Source organism: Chiloscyllium plagiosum, unplaced genomic scaffold (assembly GCF_037043375.1).
Source record: "Chiloscyllium plagiosum isolate Xiang-an unplaced genomic scaffold, Cpla_swu_hap1 HiC_scaffold_17, whole genome shotgun sequence".
Classification (NCBI taxonomy): domain Eukaryota; kingdom Metazoa; phylum Chordata; class Chondrichthyes; order Orectolobiformes; family Hemiscylliidae; genus Chiloscyllium; species Chiloscyllium plagiosum.
The window spans coordinates 18,616,774-18,640,034 of NW_028270155.1; the positions used below are offsets into that span (position 1 = coordinate 18,616,774).

The 23,261-nt window shown below is 45.7% G+C and overlaps 1 protein-coding gene across 9 annotated transcripts in view; it reads left to right on the forward strand.

The window, feature by feature from the left end:
- The window catches only part of gse1b (Gse1 coiled-coil protein b), a 693,846-nt gene that overhangs the window by 609,019 nt on the left and 61,566 nt on the right, over nt 1–23,261 (forward strand). For all 9 annotated transcript variants that reach the window (XM_043706596.2, XM_043706595.2, XM_043706598.2 and 6 more), the window contains 5 exons: nt 9,405–9,571; nt 11,703–11,897; nt 15,777–15,956; nt 19,151–19,476; nt 21,720–22,035. In XM_043706596.2, the coding sequence (XP_043562531.2) occupies nt 9,405–9,571; nt 11,703–11,897; nt 15,777–15,956; nt 19,151–19,476; nt 21,720–22,035 (1,184 nt within the window). The remainder of the gene's footprint in view (nt 1–9,404; nt 9,572–11,702; nt 11,898–15,776; nt 15,957–19,150; nt 19,477–21,719; nt 22,036–23,261) is intronic.

The following is a 23,261-nucleotide window of genomic DNA, read 5'->3' on the forward strand; positions in this document are numbered from 1 at the left end:
ATGACAGCTGCATTAGCCCTATGTGTGTGGTTCCCTGTTTGTATTCCCTGCACGTTGCTGTTAAAATCTGCTGTGTAAGGTCTTGTGTATGGTTAAGGAGTGACAGAGTGTATACTGTGTAAACCAGCCACACACAAACAGTCTGTTAGTCTTCTCCTGGGTGCAGCAATATTATGCTTGGCAGTTCAACTGTAAATACTGTTCATGGTTAGAATGCAGCAACAAATCAAGTTGTGTTTTGAACGAACTGGGGTAGTATTTTGGGAGAATGTTCTTGTTCACTGATCTCTTCAACTATGTGGTAATGCTTTTAAGTTGCTTTGTGGTTATGCTGCCCTTGTGGATTATACTTAGTTGAACTGCGAAACAGTGCATGAAACAAAGGCTGGAAGGACAAGAGGCAACTGGCTACCTTTTGAGACATGAGCTACGTGAAGTGGGAAATATTTTAAACCAAGAGATGCTGGCTTACTGTTTATCCAAAGCCACAGTCCAGGTTGGTTTAGGGTCCACTCTCATATTTTGTCTGGGAAGGCTAGGACATTGATGAGAGATTTGGATCTGCATCAAATGGGGAGATGTCAAGCACTTTCCCACAAAAGAAAGGAGATGTTTAAAAGTAACAGAAGGAAAAGGAGAAATAAGGAAATCATTTAGTTACATATTTCTGTGTTAGCAGTGTCCCCTCTCTTGCTGGATGCTGTATGAGGTAACTCCATTTCTCTCGTAAAATGCTCCCAGATTCTAGTGCGGGACAGCATGAAGGGCAGCAAAGAAACAACATGCCACAACCACTCTGTCATGAAACGAAGGGAGATTCAGTGCAAATTGGAGCAGCTAGTTTGTTGAGGATCACGTGAAGTTCTCAAAAAGCAATCATCAGCTCTGAGGTGTCACTTTAACAGCCAACATTATAGTCACTCGTTTTGAATCTCCTGGCTTACTCTGATCTGGCATTAACGGAGCTCCCACATCCCGACCTGCCCCGGTGATTTGTGAATGCTGCTGCCCCCTTTCCGAACTCTGCATCTGCCTAGCACCTAATAGAGAGCAGTACCGAATGGGACAGTTAAACCGGCAGAGCAATGCCCTGAGAGCACAGAAGGTTAAAAGGTGACTTCAAAATTATGAACACTTGTACAGAAGGATATGCTGTTTCCACTAGTTGGTATATCAGTAACTAGCGGTCACAATGTCAAGGTTGGTACCAGGAGTGAGATGAGGAGATACGTCTTTACTCAATGAGCTGTTAGGTTTTGGAGTGCACTGCCTGGGAGAGTGATGGAGGTGGATTCCATTTGAAAGAGAGCTGGATATATATTTGAAAGCGATGAATTTAGAGGGCTATGGAGATAGGGCTGGAGAATGGGACTAGGTGGGTAGCCCTTTCAGGAGCTGATTCAGATATGGTGGAATGAATGGTTTCCTTCTGTACTGTGAAATTCTAAGCGATGCTTTCATTCTGTGAAGCCAGTATGAAATTAAAGCACCTTTTCTGAGATTGTTCAGCTATATATTGACAACAATAACAATTAGTTGTGATTCTCTCCCGAGCAGACAGTGGATAAGCAGGTTGATAAACTAATGGCCTACTCCTTTCCTGTGTTCTTATGCTAAACCAGAGGTGTCTGAGGAGATGTGGTCAGGGGGATTAGCCACTTCAGGAAGATATCCTGGCTGTTTTTGTGTGGGGAGGAGGGTCAACTCTTGGTAGTGTCTCATTATCAGACTTCAAACAACTTAATTTGATTTAAGCTTGTTGACCATGGACTTTGTTTTTTGACTCACTCGGATTTTGTTTCTCTCTGCCTGCTCACTATGCATGATGGGAACTGCTCAAACTGACGTTTCCTGTTTCTGTTAAATCTGTGCAGCTGACTGCTCGCTCAGTTGCTTTTGTGGCAGGAAGTTGCAGTAACCACAGGAAGAGAGAGAGAGAGAAAGGACCATTGGTAATTTTAGCTCAGAGACCATTTCAGACTACCCTCGGGACATCATCGAAGTCACAACCAAGAGGTTCATTCGCCCTCAGCACTGGTGGGGAGTTTGAATACAAATTAGCCAGAATCAGGTGAAATGAATAGAACGCATTTGATGGGCTGAATGACTTCCTACAGTTTCTATGTCTCAATGGGGTTGCTGCCACTCCCCAGTGAGTTGTGTAACCATTGACATCAGTGAGCTTCCAGACTTGATTCTGTGCAGAAAGGGTTTATAATCTCATATAAAAGTGAAAAGTTGCAGCCACTGGAAATCTGAAACAAACATAGAATGCCAGAGAAACTCAGCAGGTCTGCCAGGGAGAAAAACAGAAGTAATGTTTTGAGTCCAGGATGTATCTTCTTCAGAACTGAATTGTATCTGACTAAAGTAGTAGTTTGGGTTCCTTTCATCAGAGCCTGGACCAAAAAGGACAATTTCCTAGTTTGGGTCATAATTTGCTCGGACCTGCTGAAACATTCATGTGTGACCATTAACTAAGTTTAACAATGACAACAAACACCTACATAGCACCTTTAACAAGGTAATTAGATGACATTAGATTAGATTACTTAGAGTGTGGAAACAGGCCCTTCGGCCCAACAAGTCCACACCGCCCCGCCAAAGCGCAACCCACCCATACCCCCTACATTTACCCTTTACCTAACACTACGGGCAATTTAGCATGGCCAATTCACCTGACCTGCACAACTTTGGACTGTGGGAGGAAACCAGAGCACCCGGAGGAAACCCACGCAGACACGGGGAGAACGTGCAAACTCCACACAGTCAGTCGCCTGAGGCGGGAATTGAACCCAGGTCTCTGGAGCTGTGAGGCAGCAGTGCTAACCACTGTGCCACCGTGCCACCAATGCATCCCCAGATGCACCAAAGAGCCAAAAAATATTTAATTGGATTTAGTTATGATGTCCTTCTTGCAAAGTGTCCGTGGACTCTCCATCAGACCATAATCAGACTTAGACCACTCAGCCCATCATGTCTGTTCTGGTATTCAATCTTAGCTTATATGTTTCTCAACACATACTCCTGCCTTCTCCCTGTCGCCCTCATCCCCTTATCAATCAAGAACCTATCTTAACTCCATCTTAAAGACACTCAATGACTTGGCCTCCACAGCACTCTGCAGCAATAAATTCCACAGATTGCCCACCCTTTGGCTGACGAAATTCCTCATCTCAGTTCGAAAGAGATGTCCCTTCACTCTTAAGGCTGTTCCCCCCAGGTCCTAGCCTCCTCTACTTGTGGAAACATCTCCTCTGCGTGCATTCTATCCAGACCTCTCAGTATTCTGTAAGCTTCTGTAAGTCCATCTGTTCAGAGTCAATGAGTATCAAATCAGAACACACCCACCACGGAGCGATGTGCATGATGTGCATAAAAACACAAAGAGGGGCATTAGAGGACTCTTCCTCCTTATGGAGCTGAACAAGAAGGAACATTAAATGCAGAGGCATGACCTATAAACCCAGAGGTTTCTGCTGGAAATCAGGAATAACGTGTGCTGTTAGTAACATAGACTGATCCAGCAGAGAAGGAGTCCATTGCGCCAATATGTTTATTTGTTAGAGTTATCCAATTCATCTCCCCCCCCCCCCCCCCCCCGCCCCCAACACACCATTTACTATTCCCCCACAACAATGTTGTGCTTCTCAATTATAGTAGACAGCCCTTGTATTAATTACAGAATCCTGAAGGAGTGAATGATCTTTAAACTTTCTCAGCAGCTTATCTGGGACTGGCTGGGCCATGCAGATAAGGAAAGCTCGATCCTACTCTTGTAAAGCATGTCGGGGTGTTTATGCTGTCAAGTCACTACATAACTGCAAGCTGTCGTTCAATTCCTAACCCATAATGGGTTCCACACAGTTGAGGTTTATAAGTTCATAAGGTATAGGAGCAGAATTAGGCCGTTCGCCCCATCGAGTCTGCTCCGCCATTCGATCATGGCTGATATGCTCCTCACCCCCATTTTCCTGCCATCTCTCCCTCTCCTTTCAACTTGTTTCCAATTAAAAATCTGTTTAACTCCTCCTTAGCGAGGTGGAGGCTAGCCAGCATTCTCCACTCCCTGACTGTCATCCGCTGGCTCCTGAGTGTGGAGTATCGATGGCAGGCTGCTTTTCAACAGACACTGGACACACAGAATGGACAGTTGGAGGCAAGAAACGGGTGCTTGAATCATATGGAACTGTACCTGAGCAAGGAGTCCAATCATTCAAACACTTCAGAGCCAGATCATCTGGTTGCTTATCACATTTGCCGTTTGTGGGAACTTACTGTGCTCAAATTGGCTGCCATGTTTCCCTCCACTAAAACAGCAACTGCACTTCAAGGGGTAGCTCATTGGCTTTAAGGCACATTGGGACAGGGATGGCACAGGAGGGAGGGATTCCGGTATTTGGATAACTGGGGTTCTTTCTGGGGAAGGTGGGACCTTTATAAACAGGATGGTCTGCACCTGAACCTGAGGGGCACCAGTATCCTTGGTGGGAGGTTTGCTAGTGCTCTTGGGGGGGGTTTAAACTGACTCTGCAGGGGCATGGGAACCCAGACTGTAGCTTTAGGGTGCAGGACCTGGAGTGTAGGGAGGTTAGGAACATGGCATCAATTCAAAGGAGGGTGCCTGTAAACAGGAAAGTGGCTTGAAGTGTGTATACTTCAATGCAAGAAGTATACGAAATAAGGTAGGTGAACTTGCAGCGTGGGTTGGTACCTGGGACTTCGATGTTGTGGCTATTACGGAGACATGGCTAGAACAGGGACAGGATTGGCTGTTGCAGGTCCCAGGGTTTAAATGTTTTAGTAGGGTCACAGGTGGGGGTAAAAGAGGGGGAGGTGTGGCATTGCTTGTCAAAGATAGTATTACAGCTGTGGAAAGGACGATGGATGAAGACTCGCCATCTGAGGTAGTTTGGGCTGAGGTTAGGAATAGGAAAGGTGAGCCCACCCTGTTAGGAGTTTTTTACAGGCCTCCTAATAGTCCTAGAAACGCAGAAGAAAGGATTGCGAGGATGATTCAAGAGAAGAGTGAAAGTAATAGGGTGGTTGTTATGGGGGCTTTAACTTTCCTGATATTGATTGGGAAAGCTATAGCTCAAGTTCGTTAGATGGGTCAGTGTTTGTCCAATGTGTGCAGGAGGGTTTCCTGACACAATATGTAGATAGGCCAACAAGAGGTGAGGCCATACTGGATTTGGTTCTGGGTAACGAACCAGGCCAGGTGTTAGAATTAGAGGTAGTTGAGCACTTTGGGGACAGTGACCACAATTCGGTGACTTTCACTCTAGTGATGGAGAGGGATAAGTGTGCACTACAGGGCAAGAGTTATAGCTGGGGGCAGGGAAATTATGATGCGGTGAGGCACGACTTAGGATGTGTGGCTTGGAAAAGTAAGCTTCAAGGCAAGGGCGTAATTGATATGTGGAGCTTGTTCAAGGAGCAACTATTGAGTGTCCTTGATAAGTATGTACCCGTCAGGCAGGGAGGAAAGGGTCGTGTGAGGGAGCCGTGGTTTAATAAGGAATTGGAATCCCTTGTTAAATGGAAGAGGGCGGCCTATGTAAAGATGAGGCGTGAAGGTTCAATTGGGGCGATTGAGAGTTATAAGGTAGCCAGGAAGGACCTGAAGAGAGAGCTAAGAGCAGGAAGGAGGGGACATGAAAGGTCCTTAGTTGGTAGGATCAGGGAAAACCCTAAGGCTTTCTATAGGTATGTCAGGAATAAAAGAATGAGTAGCGTAGGAATAGGTCCAGTCAAGGATAGTAGTGGGAAGTTGCGTGTGGAGGCTGAAGAGATTGGGGAGACACTGAATGAATACTTTTCATCAGTATTCAATCAGGAACAGGACATTGTTGTCAATGTGAATACTGAGTCACAATTAAGTAGAATGGATGGCTTTGAGGTATGTAGAGAAGAGGTGTTGGAAATTCTGGAAAGGGTGAAAATAGATAAGTCCCCTGGGCCTGATGGCATTTATCCTAGGATTCTCTGGGAAGCAAGGGAGGAGATTGCAGAGCCATTGGCCTTGATTTTTATGTCCTCATTGTCTACAGGAGTAGTGCCAGAAGATTGGAGGCTAGCAAATGTGGTTCCCTTGTTCAAGAAGGGGAGTAGGGATAACCCTAGTAACTATAGGCCGGTGAGTCTCACTTCTGTTGTGGGCAAAGTTTTAGAGAGAATTGTAAGGATAGGATTTATGAACATCTGGATAGCTATAATGTGATCAAGGATAGTCAGCATGGTTTTGTGAAGGGCAGGTCGTGCCTCACAAACCTTATTGAATTCTTTGAGAAGGTGACTAAGGAGGTGGACGAGGGGAAAGCGGTAGATGTGGTGTATATGGATTTTAGTAAGGCGTTTGATAAGGTTCCTCATGGTAGACTACTGCAAAAAATACGGAGGTATGGCATTGAGGGTGAGTTGGAGGTTTGGATTAGGAGTTGGCTGGCTGGAAGAAGACAGAGGGTAGTAGTTGATGGCAAAGGTTCATCTTGGAGTGCCATCACTAGCGGTGTTCCGCAAGGATCTGTTTTGGGACCATTGCTGTTTGTCATTTTTATAAATGACTTGGAGGAGGGGTTAGAAGGTTGGGTGAGCAAGTTTGCGGATGATACGAAAGTCGGAGGAGTTGTAGACAGTGAGGAAGGATGTGGCAGGTTACAGCGGGATATAAATAAGCTGCAGAACTGGGCAGAAAGGTGGCAAATGGAGTTCAATGTAGCCAAGTGTGAGGTGATTCACTTTGGTAAGAGTAACAAAAAGATGGGGTAGTGGGCTAATGGTCGGATACTTGGTAGTGTGGATGAGCAGAGGGATCTTGGTGTCCATGTACACAGATCTTTGAAAGTTGCCACCCAGGTAAATAGTGCGGTGAATAAGGCATATGGCGTACTGGCTTTTATTGGTAGAGGAATTGAGTTCCGGAATACTGAGGTCATGTTGCAGTTGTATAAGACTCTGGTGCGGCCGCATCTGGAGTATTGTGTGCAGTTTTGGTCACCATACTATAGGAAGGATGTGGAGGCACTGGAACGGGTGCAGAGGAGGTTTACCAGGATGTTGCCTGGTATGGTAGACCAGGTATGGTATGAGGAAAGGCTGAGGCACTTGGGGTTGTTTTCATTGGAGAAAAGAAGGTTTAGGGGTGACTTGATAGAGGTGTACAAGATGATTAGGGGTTTAGATAGTGTTGACAGTGAGAATCTTTTTCCACGTATGGAGTCAGCTATTACAAGGGGGCACAGCTTTAAATTAAGGGGGGGTAGGTATAGGACAGATGTTAGGGGTAGGTTCTTTACTCAGCGAGTCGTGTGTTCATGGAATGCCCTGCCAGTAGCAGTGGTGGACTCTCCCTCATTATGGGCATTTAAGCGGGCATTGGATAGGCATATGGAGGATAGTGGGCTAGTGTAGGTTAGGTGGGCTTGGATCGGCGCAACATCGAGGGCCAAAGGGCCTGTACTGCGCTGTATTCTTCTATGTTCTATCCTGAGGCGCTACAGAAATTCAAGTTTTGTTTACCGTCTTCAGGAGCAGAGGGGAGAGAACCGAGAAGAATTTTAATGGCCAGTTAGATTCTTTTTTTGCTGAAGAAAGGCCTGTCTACTTCAAAGTGGAGTGCAAGGGCCGTCATGTGATGCCTCTTTGATCTGTTGGAGTCCTATTTTGCAAATAGAAAGTGCCTGAGTTGTTTTTTTTCCTCGGGTGGCCTGACATTGAAAAGAGCTGTGGGTCTGCACTGGCTCTCTGAACTTTGATTTTGACTTCTGTTGACATTTTCTGAAAAACTTTTAACGCTTGGTCGATCTCCCAGGGTTCCGGGGGGGGGGGAGGGGAATGCAGCCTCTCTCCCAGCAGCATGAAAGATTCACCGCCTTTCAAAATGGGGCTCCTTGAGTGAGAGAGAGAGAGAAATTGACCTGGCTGATACCTCTCCAGCCTCAATCCGATGTGGATCCACACCTCAGCTCAGAAATAACATTACTGATATTTAATGTGACATGTTAGCACGTTGCAGTCAGGCGGGGTCAGCAATTATCAGCGTGCATGCCTCCGCTAGAGCATGGCAATCTCTTGAGAGAGGAAATGGTTCACCAAATGTGACTTCCCTTCTATGAAATTGCAGCCGCTACCCCTTCTCAAAAGTTGCTTCTCAGCACTGCAAGGCCTGCGGAGTCAGGGCAGAGCTGACCTGTGGTTTCGTTTTGTGAAATGGTAGCTTAGGAAGATTTTGCTCTTTCTCTCATGACTTGTTTACCTGAAGTTCAGCAGCCACCCCTTTATTTTTCTTCCCTGAAAGATAAGGGCCACAGCTGAACGTGACGTTCCCAGTCTGGCCTCGTGTCAGGGAGAGGTGGGAAATGTGTTAGACGGTCTCCATTAGAGTGACTGTCCCCTTGAGAAGTGGTGGCGAGGAGGGGAATATAAGGACGATGCAGAGGTGGTCCGAAGCCAGTATTGAAATGTAACGCTCAATTTGAACTCCTGTTCTGCAGTTATGGGCCAATGTCAGTGGGGGAGAAAAATTTGTCGCACCACAACCTGCGGCCTAATAGACTGACTGAATCCTGCATGATGAGCTCTTAGATTCCCAGTGGCTGGGAACAGGCTTCAAGTGGCAGGAGGTGTTGCCCTAGGAGCCTGAGAGAACAGGCCTCATGACAGATTAATGAGCAATAAGTGGAGAGGGAGAGGGAATCCAGAGGCATGGGCTGCCTAAGGTTTCATTTTGATGGCCAAAGGAATCACTCCTGGACCATAAGTTGGTGGTAAAATTGAAAGAACTTCCCTTTTTGGGGGATTTATTCCAGTGTAAAATTTGCCCTCCTCCTGTTTGGCCTCCTTCTGGGATCTGGATTCAAATCCCATCATGGCAGATGATGCACTTCTCCCAGAAGGAGAAGTCAAACAGTGGGGAAGAGGCACTTCAGCCAATTGAGTCTATACTGACCGATCTTCCAGCACTTGACCCATATTCATTGAACACTGCGATACTTCAGGTTGTCCTCTCCAGAGTCATTCTTCACTGCTCAGGCTTCCCATTAAAATGTAACTGAAAACTGTGCTGTGTTCCACCCTCACTCACCCTAAGAAACATCATGCAGGATCATAGTCTTATCATTTTCAAATCGTCCTTCTATGTTGCCCTGCTCACTGGGCGGTCAGACAAGGCTTTGGTTTGAAAGGTTCATCTGAATGCAGAATCCACACAGTTATTGTTACAAAGTGGAGCGTTTCATTTGTGAATGTGACTGTGATGAAGAGAAACAGTTTCAAGCAGATTCTGGCTGACCTGGAAAGGGTATGTTGGAGGGGCCTTCTGAAGGCTCACACTGCACGTCTGACTGAGTCATAAATCAGGTGCAGGCAACGCTCTTTAATTTTTCCTTCTTGCTCCTTTCCAGCCAGAACCAGTGTCCAGGGGCCCCAGCAGAGAGCGAATGCACACAGAGTCACAGCACCAGTCAGAGAAGGGAGCTCCATCAATCACGTCTCATCTGCTGGGCACCCCTTATGCGTTTGGCCTCACTCACAGCACGGTGGTTCAGGATTCCCGATTCCCTCCTCTCAAGTAAGTTAACGCAGCAGCGACGGAAACCTTTTTGTAATTTTAACAAATGAATTCTCAGGATGTTGGCATCACTGGCCAGGCCAGCTTTTATTGCCCATCCCTAATGACAGGGAAGCAATGGCCCAATGGTATTGTCACTAGACCATTCATCCAAAGACCCAGATAATGTTTTGGGGACCTGCTTTTGAGTCCTGCCATGTCAGATGGTGAAATTTGAACCCAGTAAATATCTGGAAGTAAGAGTGTAATGATGACCATAAATCCATTGTCAAAAAAACCCATCTGGTTCACTAATATCCTTTAGGGAAGGAAACTGGCATCCTTACCTGGTCTGGCCTGCATGTGACTCCAGACCCACAGCAAAGTGCTTGACACTTAACCAAATCCTGGTCAGCTAGGGATGGTCAATAAATGCTGTCTGGCCAACGACACCCTCACGTCATGAATGAAGAAGTCAAAACACAATTGCCCAAATGAGAGCCAACCACATTGCTGTGGGTCTGAAGTCACATGTAGACCATACCAGGTAAGGATGGCAGTTTCCTTCTTTCAGGGACCAAATGATAATTGACAATGGTCTTGATTAAACTCTTAATTTCAGGTTTTTGTTTTGAATGGCACCATCTGCCATGGCAGGATTTGAACCTAGATCCCAGAACATTACCTGGGTCTCTGAATTAGTAGTATGGCTATAATACCACCAAGCCATGGGTAGAAATGGGGTGGGGCCGGGTTTGGGGGGTGGGGGAGTGTTTGGTGAACAGTAGGTCAAAAAGTTAAACTGACACTCGACTGTGCACTAAAATCATGAGGAAATGTGCAACGTTGTATGTGTGGCCATTCTTATTCCATTGTGATGTTTGCAAATCGGGGCCTCGATTATCTGGGCCCAAATCGGGTTGCCATGGGACACAGCTGACTAAAAGGAATGGAATAGCCAACTTGAATACTGGCCTGTCCCTCTGTTCCTACGCCTGCCAGCATTTAAACAGCAGGAATGTGAAGTCACCTGCGTTGTAAATTGGACACATTTATTGTAATAAAATGTCCTGAGATTTCTCAAGGTGGGTTGGGGGTGGGAGGCAGTCAGCCACAAGGAGCTGTGTAAATCCGAACAGCTGCAGTCAGATGGTGCCATGTGCTGCTTTGTTTCAACATTGTAGTTTTGGCAGAAACCTGTTGCTCAGCCATTAAATTAGCCTATCCTGCGATCCAGCCCCATATTCATCCAGGCTCATTTTGAGATTAATGTCCTTAACATTTTGTTCACTTCTGGACAGATGCCAGAGAAACAGTTGCTGAGTCAGGCTAGAGCTGTGCCTCATCTTCCCCATTAACTCCCTGCCCCCGTCAGTGTTTGACTGCCACTCCTTTCCCCTCACTAATTAAATGCCCAAATTCACCAGAATAGTTTTAACTGTATGCCCGGAGGGTTGCAGCTTCACATCCCGGAATGGACCCAGCTCCTGAATCCCTTCACCTCAGAACAATGCATGCCCCTTGTCTCTTCAATCACAGACACAGCGGCGCACTCCTGGCACAGCCAGATTATTGCCGTGTTGATCATTGTGTGTTGTCTGTCAGTTTGAGGAAAGACCATTTGTAGAGGATGATTTCCCAAGCAGCTAGGGATGGGACTTCTCTATGCTGAGACATTAAGGCAAGTTGCTTGTCTTCTTTTGTCCGCCTTTATTGCCTACTCTTGCACTACACCATCCCCATGACTTACACCCAGTAACATAAGATACCTCTCCAAACTGCTGCTCTTGTCAATCCTTTGCCAGTGCTGGTTCCTGGACTGTGAGGCTAACGACTGAGCCACCCAATCAGCCTTCAGGTCAGAAATCCAATTCACCTTATTCCATTGTGCATTTAAAGGTGCTGAAAGCAAATATTTGAAAATTGATTACACTTCAGGCCTTTAAAAGCATTTCTGCCAAGCCCACTTCTTTAATCAGATTGTTATCTGAAGAGATAATAATTTAAATTCTAATGTTAAAAAAAACTTCCCCCGGAGTTAAACTTTGAGTACAGATTTTCCAGAAAAGTTGTGGTAAAGGGTAGTGTTTGTTTCTGGAGGGCACATGCTAATGCATGACAATGAAACTCGTTCTGATTTGACTCCCCGCAGTCTGCAGCGACCCATTCCTCATGTGGTCACACCAGGGGGCGTGCAAGAAGAATATCTCCGCAGCTTCAGGCCGTATCACACCGGCGAGGAGCTCCGCATGCCTTCGCTGCCGCCAATGGGCCTTGAGGCAGCTGCGACTGCCTACTACCACTCCAGCTATCTCACACATCACCCATTCCCTCACCCAGCTTTTCGGTAAGAGAGACCTGTTCATTTTGTTGGTGCATTTTGAGGCCTATTCCTTTGATGTGTCTGTGTGTGTGTGTGTGTGCGCGCGCATGTGGGGATGCACGGGTAGGTAAAACAGAGAGTTAATTGTCCTAAGCTGCAATGCTGTTTGGTTGTCATGCAGCTAATGGAGTCAGTGACATGCCACAGGAAGGCTCAGCCATCGGATGCTGCCTGAATTGCTGTGCTCTTCCAGCACCACTGATCCAGAATCTGGTTTCCAGCATCTGCAGTCATTGTTTTTACCTCCTTAAGGCTCAGCCATTCCCTAGTTTGTGTTGAGTGAAGGCAGCAGCAGGACTGTCTTGCTCCTGGGCTTACTATTTCCTGCACTTGAGCATTGTGAAGTCTGAGGGCATCGATTAGCATCCTACTCCATGGCTGCTGTCTGAGGCTGGACCAGGAATCGTCCTGACCCAGCAGAGTTACCATCATCTGACAGAATTCCTGTAAACCTGTCCATTTGCCATTGAAATGCTTGTCTACGCTTTTGTCATTCCAGAGAGAACATTCCAATGCTATCCTTACCCACCTCTTGTTTCCCACCCACCACAGTGTTTACCTCATCAAAACCTCTGCTTCCTGTATGTGAACGCACACCAAGACCGGGTCTGCTATTGCCCCAGCACTCACTCACCCCCCTTCTAATGCCCCATTCACAAACGCCTCCATTTTAAAACCGCCCACCTCACATTGTTTCCACCTTCACTCTGTTAGCTCTATAACCTTGACCAGCCAGACAATCTGCTAAGTTGCTGTTGGAGTAATGAAGAAGAGAATGGACCAAACATCATTCCTCTTGGTATCCAGTGACTGCTCCTGGAATGTGCTCCATGTGTGGCTCCTGGCTGAGGGCAGACCCCATCCCCATCTGAGCGAAGGGTCACTGATGGGAGCATCACTCTGAGCTGTAATACCTCTATACAATACTGCTGACAGTAGACTTCAACACAAGCATGATGAAGGGCTTTTGCTCCAAACATCGATTTTCCTGCTGTTCGGATGCTGTCTGACCTGCTGTGCTTTTCCAGCACCATTCTAATCTTGACTCTCGTCATGATTTGGAGATGCCGGTGTTGGACTGGGGTGTACAGAATTAAAAATCACACAACACCAGGTTATAGTCCAACAACGAAAATGCTGGAAAATCTCAGCAGGTCTGGCAGCATCTGTAAGGAGAGAAAAGAGCTGACGTTTCGAGTCTCACTGACCCTTTGTCAAAGCTAAGTCAGTTAGACTCGAAATGTCAGCTCTTTTCTCTCCTTACAGATGCTGCCAGACCTGCTGAGATTTTCCAGCATTTTCTCTTTTGGTTTCAGATTCCAGCATCTGCAGTAATTTGCTTTTTTTTTAATAGTCCAAAAGGTTTAATTGGTAGCACACTAGCTAACGGAGTGCCATTCCTTCATCAGGTAGGTGTCACACCCACCTGATGAAGGAGTGTCGCTCTGAAAGCTAGTGTGCTTCCAATTAAACCTGTTGGGCTATAACCTGGTGTTGTGTGATTTTTAATCTTTACTCTGATCTCCAGCATCTGCAGTACTCACTTTTGTCCAAGATAACCACCTGAGCATTGCAGATAACCACTGAGCTGTAGGGGGAGGTGGCAGGGAATGTGGAGTACTGTTCACCCATAAATGTGGAATGAAAAAGACCATCAATCAAAGAATGCCAACACTTGGCTTCCAACTTCCTTGTATTTCTTTTTCTCAATGGGGGTCCATATTGGCAGGTTTGAGTCAAATCGGATTTAGTGGTTGACAGGAACTGAAGAAGCAATAGGCCGAGAGACCAGTGATATACGTACAAAAGACTCAATGGCAACACAAATATGATTTGCTTTCCCCAGCAAAATGACAGAAGAAACCTGATGTTGAGGCCACCCTCCTCTTTGACAGAAATGCCCAAGTTAAGTTTTGAAAGTGGGGGTCTAAGTGGAATCTGAAGACCTTGCATCTTGTTTTTTTTTAATGAAAAAGGTGTGAAGTGAGGTTGTTTCATTTTTGCCCTTGCATTACAGTAAAAATAAGCCCTGTTGCCATTGGTAACAGACATTGAGAATTGATGAGGTTCTGCTCACTGAAATGTGAGAGTGGCATTTTAACCTGGCTGCAGGAGAGGGGTCGTGGCAGTGGGAAAGTTGAGAGCAAGCAGAACACATTTGGGTTCAGTCAAGCTTGACAGAATCATCATTTGGAGTAGGAAACAGCCCCAGTGGGCGCCCACACCATCTATCTCTGTGAATTGACACTCGCACATCACCAAGATCATTTGTAAAATACATGAAAGAACATTCGGCTCTTTGAGGATCCCCAAAGTCGACTCGCTTCCCAACACTCATTGTGCCCACAATTGAAGAATGAGTTATTAGACTGCTGGTAAGAGTCTTACCTTCAAGAAAGGAGCATCACGCAAGTGTGAAACACATTCTCCACTTTGTCAAAGTTAAACTTTGAGCTAACCATAAACAAGACCATCTGTGTCCTTGGGCTGAACTTTCTCTCAATATATTGCTGGCAAAGTTCTGTAACCTAGCTGCCACTGTACCTTATTGATATACTGAGAGAGCTTGTTTTAAAATGGGCAGCTGATCAGATTTCCTCTCGTTGAGTCCAGACTTTCTATAAGGAGAAAGTGAGGTCTGCAGATGCTGGAGATCAAAGTTGAAACTTTATTGCTGGAACAGCACAGCAGGTCAGGCAGCATCCAGGGAACAGGAGATTCGACGTTTCGGGCACAGGCCCTTCTTCCTGAAGAAGGGCCTGTGCCCGAAACGTCGAATCTCCTGTTCCCTGGATGCTGCCTGACCTGCTGTGCTGTTCCAGCAATAAAGTTTCAGACTTTCTATAAGCATTCCTTCAGTGCAGACCTCATGGAGCAAAGCACCATTTGAAGCCTTTCTTCTTGACAGTTGTCAATCCTGTACTGAGCAAAGGTGCTCCTTAAATGTAGCTGTTGTTGCAACACTTAACCTCCACATTGCAAGGAAGTTGGAAACCACGTGTTGGCATTCTCTGATCGATGGTCTTTTTTAGTCTACATTTATTGGTGAATAGTACTCCACATTCCCTGTCACCTCCCCTCTCCTCCCCAGTCTATGTGCACCAAGAGAGGGATCCACAGAGAGAGAGAGAGAGAGAGTGTGTGTGTGTGTCTGTGAGTGTGGTTAGAGGGATGGGTGTTGTGCTTCAGCAGTGTTAAAGGGACCTCAATAAAGGTGAAAAAGGAGGGTGGGAGGCAATGTCTCAGCCCATTCTTCCAGAAAAGCCCTTCCAAGTTCCTGAGTTATGTTGCGCAGACTGTTCAGAATGGAAATGATTTGATTCAGCTGACATTCCTTCCACTGTGTGATTGAAGAGAGAGAATCGATGAGTCCTCCACACAGACTACTACACCATCTCCCCCATGGCAAAATGTCCTTAACCCAACAAGTACCACCCCAGGATGGATGACCTGAGCTTACCAAAAGTAACATCACCATCACTGAGGTGAAGGAGTACACAGCCTACTTAATAGGCCTCAACTTAAGTCCGACAGCAGCAACAACAGATACATTTCTTCAGAGTAATGAAACATGTCTTCACAGTAGTGATTATTACATTGAATGTGATACTATTATCAAGAAAGGATGGGGTCAAAGGGGTAGCTTTAAAGATGCGTCTTAAAGGATGAAAGAGTGGCATGGGTGAAGAGAGGGAATTCCTGAGCTCAGGGCCCTGGGCGACTCGAGGCCCATCTGCTGATAGCAGTGAGATGAGACAGTAGTGTATTGTACTGGTGAGTTTGAGTAACAGATTGTCAAGAAGGAATTTGACTGATTGTGCTGTTTCTTCTTTATGTTTGCAGAGTGGATGATTCATACTGTCTTTCAGCCTTGAGGTCACCTTTCTACCCGATTGCAAGCCCTGCCTCCCTACCTCCCCTTCACCCTTCTGCCATGCACCTGCACCTGCCTGGAATGAGGTTCCCAGCAGAGCTGTCTCATTCTTCACTGACTGCCCTACAGTCAGAGCGTCTGTCAGAGAGGTAAACCTCCAGCTACCCTCAATACGCCACGTGCAGGCTTTAACCAGCATGAGAAATATATGAAAAAAGTTCAGGGTTAAACAGCTGACTTTCTTTCTGGGAAAGATAATGAAAGGCAGAAAATGCTGGAATTTGAACTAAAAGGACAAAGTGTTGAAGCCATTCCCCCAGCAAGTCATCAAGCATCTTTCGAGGTTGATGTTCATGTTTCAGGCAGGGGTATCCCACAGTCGAAACATCAAATGCCATTCCTAATGCCAGTATGGAAACAGAGAAAGCTGGAAATGCTCACTAGATCAGGCAGAGACTGAGAAATTGTAGATACCGCCTGCTATATTGGGTTTTTCCAGTTAATATTTCATAAATTTTGAGTATCCATGGTATTTTTGCTTTTGTTTCTCGCTCAGCTGTTTGTCAATAGGGTGCACATTTCCATTCATTTGTTAAAATGCCAGTGTTGAAAATGTGTTGCTGGAACAGCGCAGCAGGTCAGGCAGCATCCAGGGAACAGGAGAATCGACGTTTCGGGCATAAGCCCTTCTTCAGGAATCCTTCCAGCAAAACATTTTCAGCTCTAATCTCCAGCATCTGCAGACCTCACTTTCTCCTAAAATGCCAGTGTGACTGTTCCTCCTCAATTTTTATTCCATGCTCTCATATGCATATGTGAATTCAAGGGCTCAATCTGCTATGGTGGAATTTGCCTTTTAACAGTGTGGATTTCTTGCTGTGCCAGTCCTGGCTCAGTTGGTAACAAGTTGACTTGCAAGATTCTGGGTTCAATTCCCACTCTCAGGGCTCAAGCACAGAAATCCAGTCCAACACTCCACTGCAGTACTCACTGTGTGCTGCACTGTCAAAGGTGCTGCCTCTCGATGAGACTTTAAACTGAAGCAAGATTTGCCTGCCCAAGTGAAAGATTTGTGGGCAGCATGGTGGCTCAGTGATCAGCACTGCTGCCTCACAGCGCCAGGGACCCGGGTTCGATTCCAGCCTCGGGCGACTGTCTGTGTGGAGTTTGCACATTCTCCCCGTGTCTGTGTGGGTTTCCTCTGGGTGCTCTGGTTTCCTCCCACAATCCAAAGATGTGAAGTTAGGTGAATTAGCCATGCTAAATTATCCAATGTTCAGGGATGTGCAGGTTAGGTGCATTACTTAGGAGTAAACGTAGGGTAATAGGGTAGGGGAATGGGTCTGGGTGGGTTACTCTTCGGAGGGTTGGTGTGGACTTGGTGTGCCAAATGTCCTGTTTCCACACTCTAGGGATTTTATGATTCCATCTCATTTTGAGGAAGAGCAGTGGCATTATCCATGGTGACCATATACCCCTAGATCGATATCCAAAAACAGGTTATCTGGTCATTATTACATCGATATTCATGGTAGCAAATTGACTGCTGCACGTTTTTTTTTTAATTCTTTCATCTGGACATTGTTGGTTTGTCCAGACCCACACACTCTCCACTTCAGGATAGGCAATGAATACTGGCCGAGCCAACGATGAAAGAAAAAAATATGCAGAAACTAGTTTCCTACCACAAAAACCAGGTAAGGGCAGCAGTTTCCTTCCCTAAAAGGCATTAGTGAACCAAGTATTTTTTTCTGACAATTGACTGTAGTTTTCATTGACATCATTAGACTCTTAATTCCAGATTTTTTGTTGAATTAAAATTTCACCGTGGCAGGATTTGAACGCAGGTCCCCTGGGTCTCTAGATTAATAGTATGGATTACTATCACTATTGCCTCCCCTTAATTTCCTACATCACAACAGTGACAACACTTCCAAAAGTGCTTTATTAGCTATACAGTGCTTCGAGATGTCCGTGAAAAGCATTATATAAATGTTAATTTTTTTTGTTTTTTACTGGCCAAATAAAAGAATCACTACAGTGCCAATAACCCAAATATATTCTTGGAAACTTGTTGAGTGCAGTTTGTTGACAGTGCACTCTATGTTGCTTTTTAAGTGCAATAAAATGCCATGGCAGCTGTTGATATTGTGACACCTTGTTCCTTTGATGTTCACTGGCTAATCATGGCTAATGACGGCAAAGCTGGTGCTTTTTGCAACAGTGCCAAGCGATGGACTGGACCCATGGTTCCACAGGGGTATGAGTTTAAATCCCACTTTAACAAGTTGGGAAATGGAATTCTGAGAGTCTGGTTATTTGGATGCTAGAGAAATAGCCTCGATAGTAACTGCACTTTAACACTGTAACAAAAACAATTAGATCATTGAGGAAACCGCCACGGCTGGTCCCCTCTGAGCTGTGAGGCCGGGTGACACTGCAGCCACTTGGAGATTCTGCAATGTATCACCAAAACCCAATTCAGGAGACTGCTGCTTTCCAATCCTCTTCTGGGTGCCATTATTTTGTTATGGACACTGCCAGTTTGCAATGTCTCAGTGAGCAAGCTGTGGTACTAAAAGGTCTCTGTATGGCTGAGATTAACATGGTTTAGGGAGTTGGACCTGTTCCATAGAATTAACAACATTGAAGGGAGGCTAGTCAGGCCATCGTCTTTGACAGAGCTGTCTAGTTAGTCCAAACCATCAATACCCATCCTACTCTTTCACCTCAGCCCTGCAAAACTTACCAATTTGACTGTGTCTCCGTGTCACTTTGAGTGTTAGCCTTCAGTCTGTTTCCACCCCCCACCTTTCAGGCAGTGCATTTCAGATCATCACCCCTCACTGGGAGAAAGGAATTCCTCTCACGGCCCCTCACAATGATGTCCAGCTGGGCGGCACGGTGGCACAGTGGTTAGCATGCTGCCTCACAGCGCCAGAGACCTGGGTTCAATTCCCGCCTCAGGCGACTGACTGTGTGGAGTTTGCACGTTCTCCCCGTGTCTGCGTGGGTTTCCTCCGGGTGCTCCGGTTTCCTCCCACAGTCCAAAAGATGTGCAGGGTCAGGTGAATTGGCCATGCTAAATTGCCCATAGTGTTAGGTAAGGGGTAAATGTAGGGATATGGGTGGGTTTCGCTTCGGCGGGTCGGTGTGGACTTGTTGGGCCGAAGGGCCTGTTTCCACACTGTAATCTAATCTAATCTAATCTAATCTAATCTCCCTTTAATGCTCCACCTCAAAGCAGAAAACAGAGGAAGCTGCTTGGCACGTACCCTCATGGCATTCCACCAATTTCTATAATTAATTATATGATTCTATTTATCCATGCCCTCACTCACAGGCTCCAAATGGACGAAGAGATCCGTCGAGAAAGAGAACGGGAGAGAGAGCGGGAAAAGGAGCGGGAACGGGAAGCAGAGCGCGAGAAGGAGAGGGAACGCGAGCAAGAGAGGGAGAAGGAGCTGGAAAGAGAGAAAGAGAAGGAGCGAGAGAGGGAGCGTGAGCGGGAGATGGAAAGAGATCGGGAAAGGAACAGGGAAAAGGAAATGAATGCAGCAAAAGCAATGGAAAACCATTACTTACACATGCCAGAGCTGCACAGTCTGCGAGGCCAACAGCTGGACGATAGAGTGAAGACTGCAGAGAGACTAACACCAAACCGACCAGGTAATTGATATGACACAGTTAAAAAGGAATAACATATTCCGGCAATAAAGTGGAGTCCGATTCCTTAACACTCACTTAAACTGGCCTGGTTACAGCTGTAGGAATTCTCTGGCCTATATCCCCTATTTAAAATCTACAGCACTGAACCCTTGTTCCTTCACTACAAGAGAGGAACCTCTGTACGCCAATCTGCTGAGACCACTCTGGTACAACCGAGATAATACTCCATTCTGAATTTACTGAAATGGCTTTCCCGAGGATGGCAATGAGCAAGTGTTTGTGAAAGGTTCATTAACAACTGGCAAGCATGAGCACAGTAGAAAGTAGACCATTCTTGAGCTTGCTGTACTATTCAGTAAGGTTATGGCTGATGTGTTTGCGTTTTGAATTACAAATCCTGTCCACCACAATAAGCCTTGACTCCGCTGCCAAACAGAAATCCATCCCCCTCTCTCTGAATCACAAATCAGTGGCCCACTTCCATCAGCTTCTGAGGCAGAGAGTTCAAAGTTGTGTAAATTTCTGAGAGGAAGATAATTTCTGGTCAAACAGGGTACCGTTAATCTTTAAACAGTCCAGGACTCACCCACAAAAGGAAACATCCTTAGCACATTCAGCTTGTCAAGACCATTCAGAATCTCCTACAACTTCAATAAAGTCACTTTGCTCTTCAAAATGTGTGCCCTAAGCATTCGTATAAAGAAAGATCTCCGTATTCACTTTTCATGGATTCATTGGCAAGAAAGTAGTTATTTTAAAGTGAGTTCATCTGCTAAAGAGTGGTGCTAAAACTACTAAAGGGCCTTTCTCCTGGTTCCCTTATCTGGTCATTATCCCATTGCTACTTTAGGAAGCTTGCTATGTGCAAATTACTGTCACTTTCCCCAACTTTGTAACAGTGACTGCACTTAAAGTGTTCATTTGGCACTTTTGAACAGCCTGAGGTCATGAAAGCTGCAAGTCTGTCTTTCCCTTGATTGGCAGGTGTTTGGACATAGATGAGTAAAGACAATCAAACTATTGAACCAAAAAGGGGAGCCAAAGATATCTCCAAGTGTTTGAAATGTCTCAACTTCAATTAGCTTTCAGATCAGCATCTAACCTTCTGTCTGTGTAATGCAATTAGCTATGGCTGTAGCTACAGATGTATCGGGACCTCTGTGCTTGGCTGCTTACTCGCTCCCCAATGCAACAACAAGATCTGACATTTTGCAAAGGTCACCAGAATAGCATGCACAAACACACATTGTTATCTTAGCAAGGCCCTTGTCTCAGCACAAAGACTTTATTTTTTAGTGATTGCTTTGGCAAAATTTGTATGATCTGTGTGTGCAGCGAGGAAATTATTATGCTGTGATTTAGTAAACTGGAAGCAAACGTGGACCATTCATGCAGACAAATTTTATTCATTGAACATTTCATACAATCTGCCAGTGTGCCAAATGGTTACATATTAATGTTGACCCTACAGTAATTGAGCATCAGTGTTCAATATGCCCTGTACAGGGAGAACATGGAAACGTGTAACTGCATTTTTAAAAAATAAGCTAGTCTGCTAAATTTTTGAGTCGCTTTTTTTTTGCCAACAGCTAAATCTGATTACCAGTGTTCTATAACCTTAATAGGCAGCCTTGAAAAAGCTTAGATCTGCAGCACTTGGTGTTAAACAGATCCAAGCCAGGTAATGAAAGATGACACTGATCCTTTCCTTGGCAGTAGGTTTATTTACAGAATGCAGCTATGTATTAGCTGTGCCTGTTACCAACCAACTGTCCCTGTAGCCCTTTTTGCATGTACTCAAGATATTTAATCAATACCTTCCACCTATTTATCCTTCCCCTTAACAAAGCACAATTAATACAACATTAACACTGGCAATTTACACAGCATTTACCCTGAGTAGCAAAAATAAAAATCCCTATCTGCCTTCTAGACATCACTGTTCATGACTGCAATAAGATGATTTTCTTCATCGTGACAGACCCATGTAGAGTAATATATGCTTCTACCACCTTTACAGGCAGTACATTCCAGAATACAACAACTCACCAGAAATAAGTGATAGTTCTCTCTTCCTCTGCTCCATGAGTTGCACGATCCACAAAACTGCCTTGTCATCACCTTCTCAAGTGTAGTTATGGATGGGGAGCATCCTAATTCAGTGAAAGATTTTATTTTAAATTTGTAATGACGTTGTGTAACATTAGAGAGCCACAGTCTTAGAGGTTTGCTTTCTTTTCCAGATAAGCCCAAGGATTTTGCACTGACGTGCCCCAAAGCAGTCCATCCAAACCTGCACCAGTCTTCCATCCCGCACCATTCTGTCCCCACTCTTATCTCCAACCATAACAGTTTTGTCCCACCCGGAAGCAGCTCAGCCATGCTGCTGCAGAGGAACAATGAAGAAGAGAAATGGATGGCCAAACAGCGGCAACTGCGGCAAGAGAAGGAGGACCGGCAGTACCAAGTGTCCGAGTTTCGGCAGCAGGTACTTGAGCAGCACTTGGACATTGGCCGACCAGGCTCACAGAATGAGGTGGAGCACAGGGACTCTGTCAGGTGAGACTGCGTGACAAGAGAGTCTGGGTAAACCCTTTAAACTGCTGAATAATCAATGGGTTGGACTGCTGACCACGATCAGGCATTTACCAAGGATCAGGTTGGGTGATATCTGTTTATTGACACCTTGATCCCCATCCATTAGATCTGATGGGGGAAACGTGCTGGGACATTGAGCTGGTTTCAGAGTGTAGTCTTCCTCAAACTGTGAGGGGGAAACAGCCTGAATTTGATGGTTACACTCAGTGATCTTCCAGTGGTCCATTTTACCACCTGTCAGTTTGGAAAAGAACAAATTATCCACTTGGTGTGAAATGCGTTTCTTGAGGGAGAACATGTTCTCAAGCTGAGGGAAATTGCTCTCAGCACCGTTTATAATTAACCCATCCATGCTAAATTCCTCCGCTTGTCACTGGAACTCATTTGTTAACCCGATTACTTCAAATAAATTAATTAATGAGTTTAACTGGTGGCCAGGAGGATCTTCCATCCAGTCTTTGAAGAAATTTCACTCCTGCACTTACCAAATGTTGGAATTTGACATGACAGACTTCGCTGTACTTTAGCAGAAACATTAGGTGCAATTTTATGACTTCTCTCAAGGCAGGAAGAGCGCATAAAGAGTCAGGCTGGTAACTGATCCGAAACCCGCTGCCTTCCCATTACAGCTGAATGAATTCAGGGCCTGAAGCAAGGGCAGAGATCATGGTGCCAGTTCTATGCCTGGGCACAGTGCCCACTGGCCTGAGCCAACCAAAGAACAGCATCCTCATGCCTTCACTCACTTATCCCCAACCAAGTCGCAGTGCCCTCTGCCTCACCCCCAACCCAGACACAGCAGGATTTACCTCCACTCCCAAGGGCCACAATGATTATTGGACTCTGATGTAAACTCCCATCCCAGGCCCCATTAGAAAGACCTGTGGTTACCCTTCCCATCCATTTGCCAACTGAGACCCTTAAGTAATCGGATAATAACCAGTATTCAGACTTTCACTCACATCCACTGGGAGCCATTGACATGTGGGATGCACATTAGGTAAAGTCATGTGGCCAACTTAGGGTTGGGGATGAAGGGGAGGTCCTTCATTCAGAGGCAGTCAGGGCCTCTTCAAGAGACGCAGCACTTGAAAAGCAATGGTTATCTCATTGAGAGTCAACTCTCTGCCCTTTCTGACATCCCTGCATCCATTCCCCCATAACCCTCCCCTATCCCTCCCCCTCCC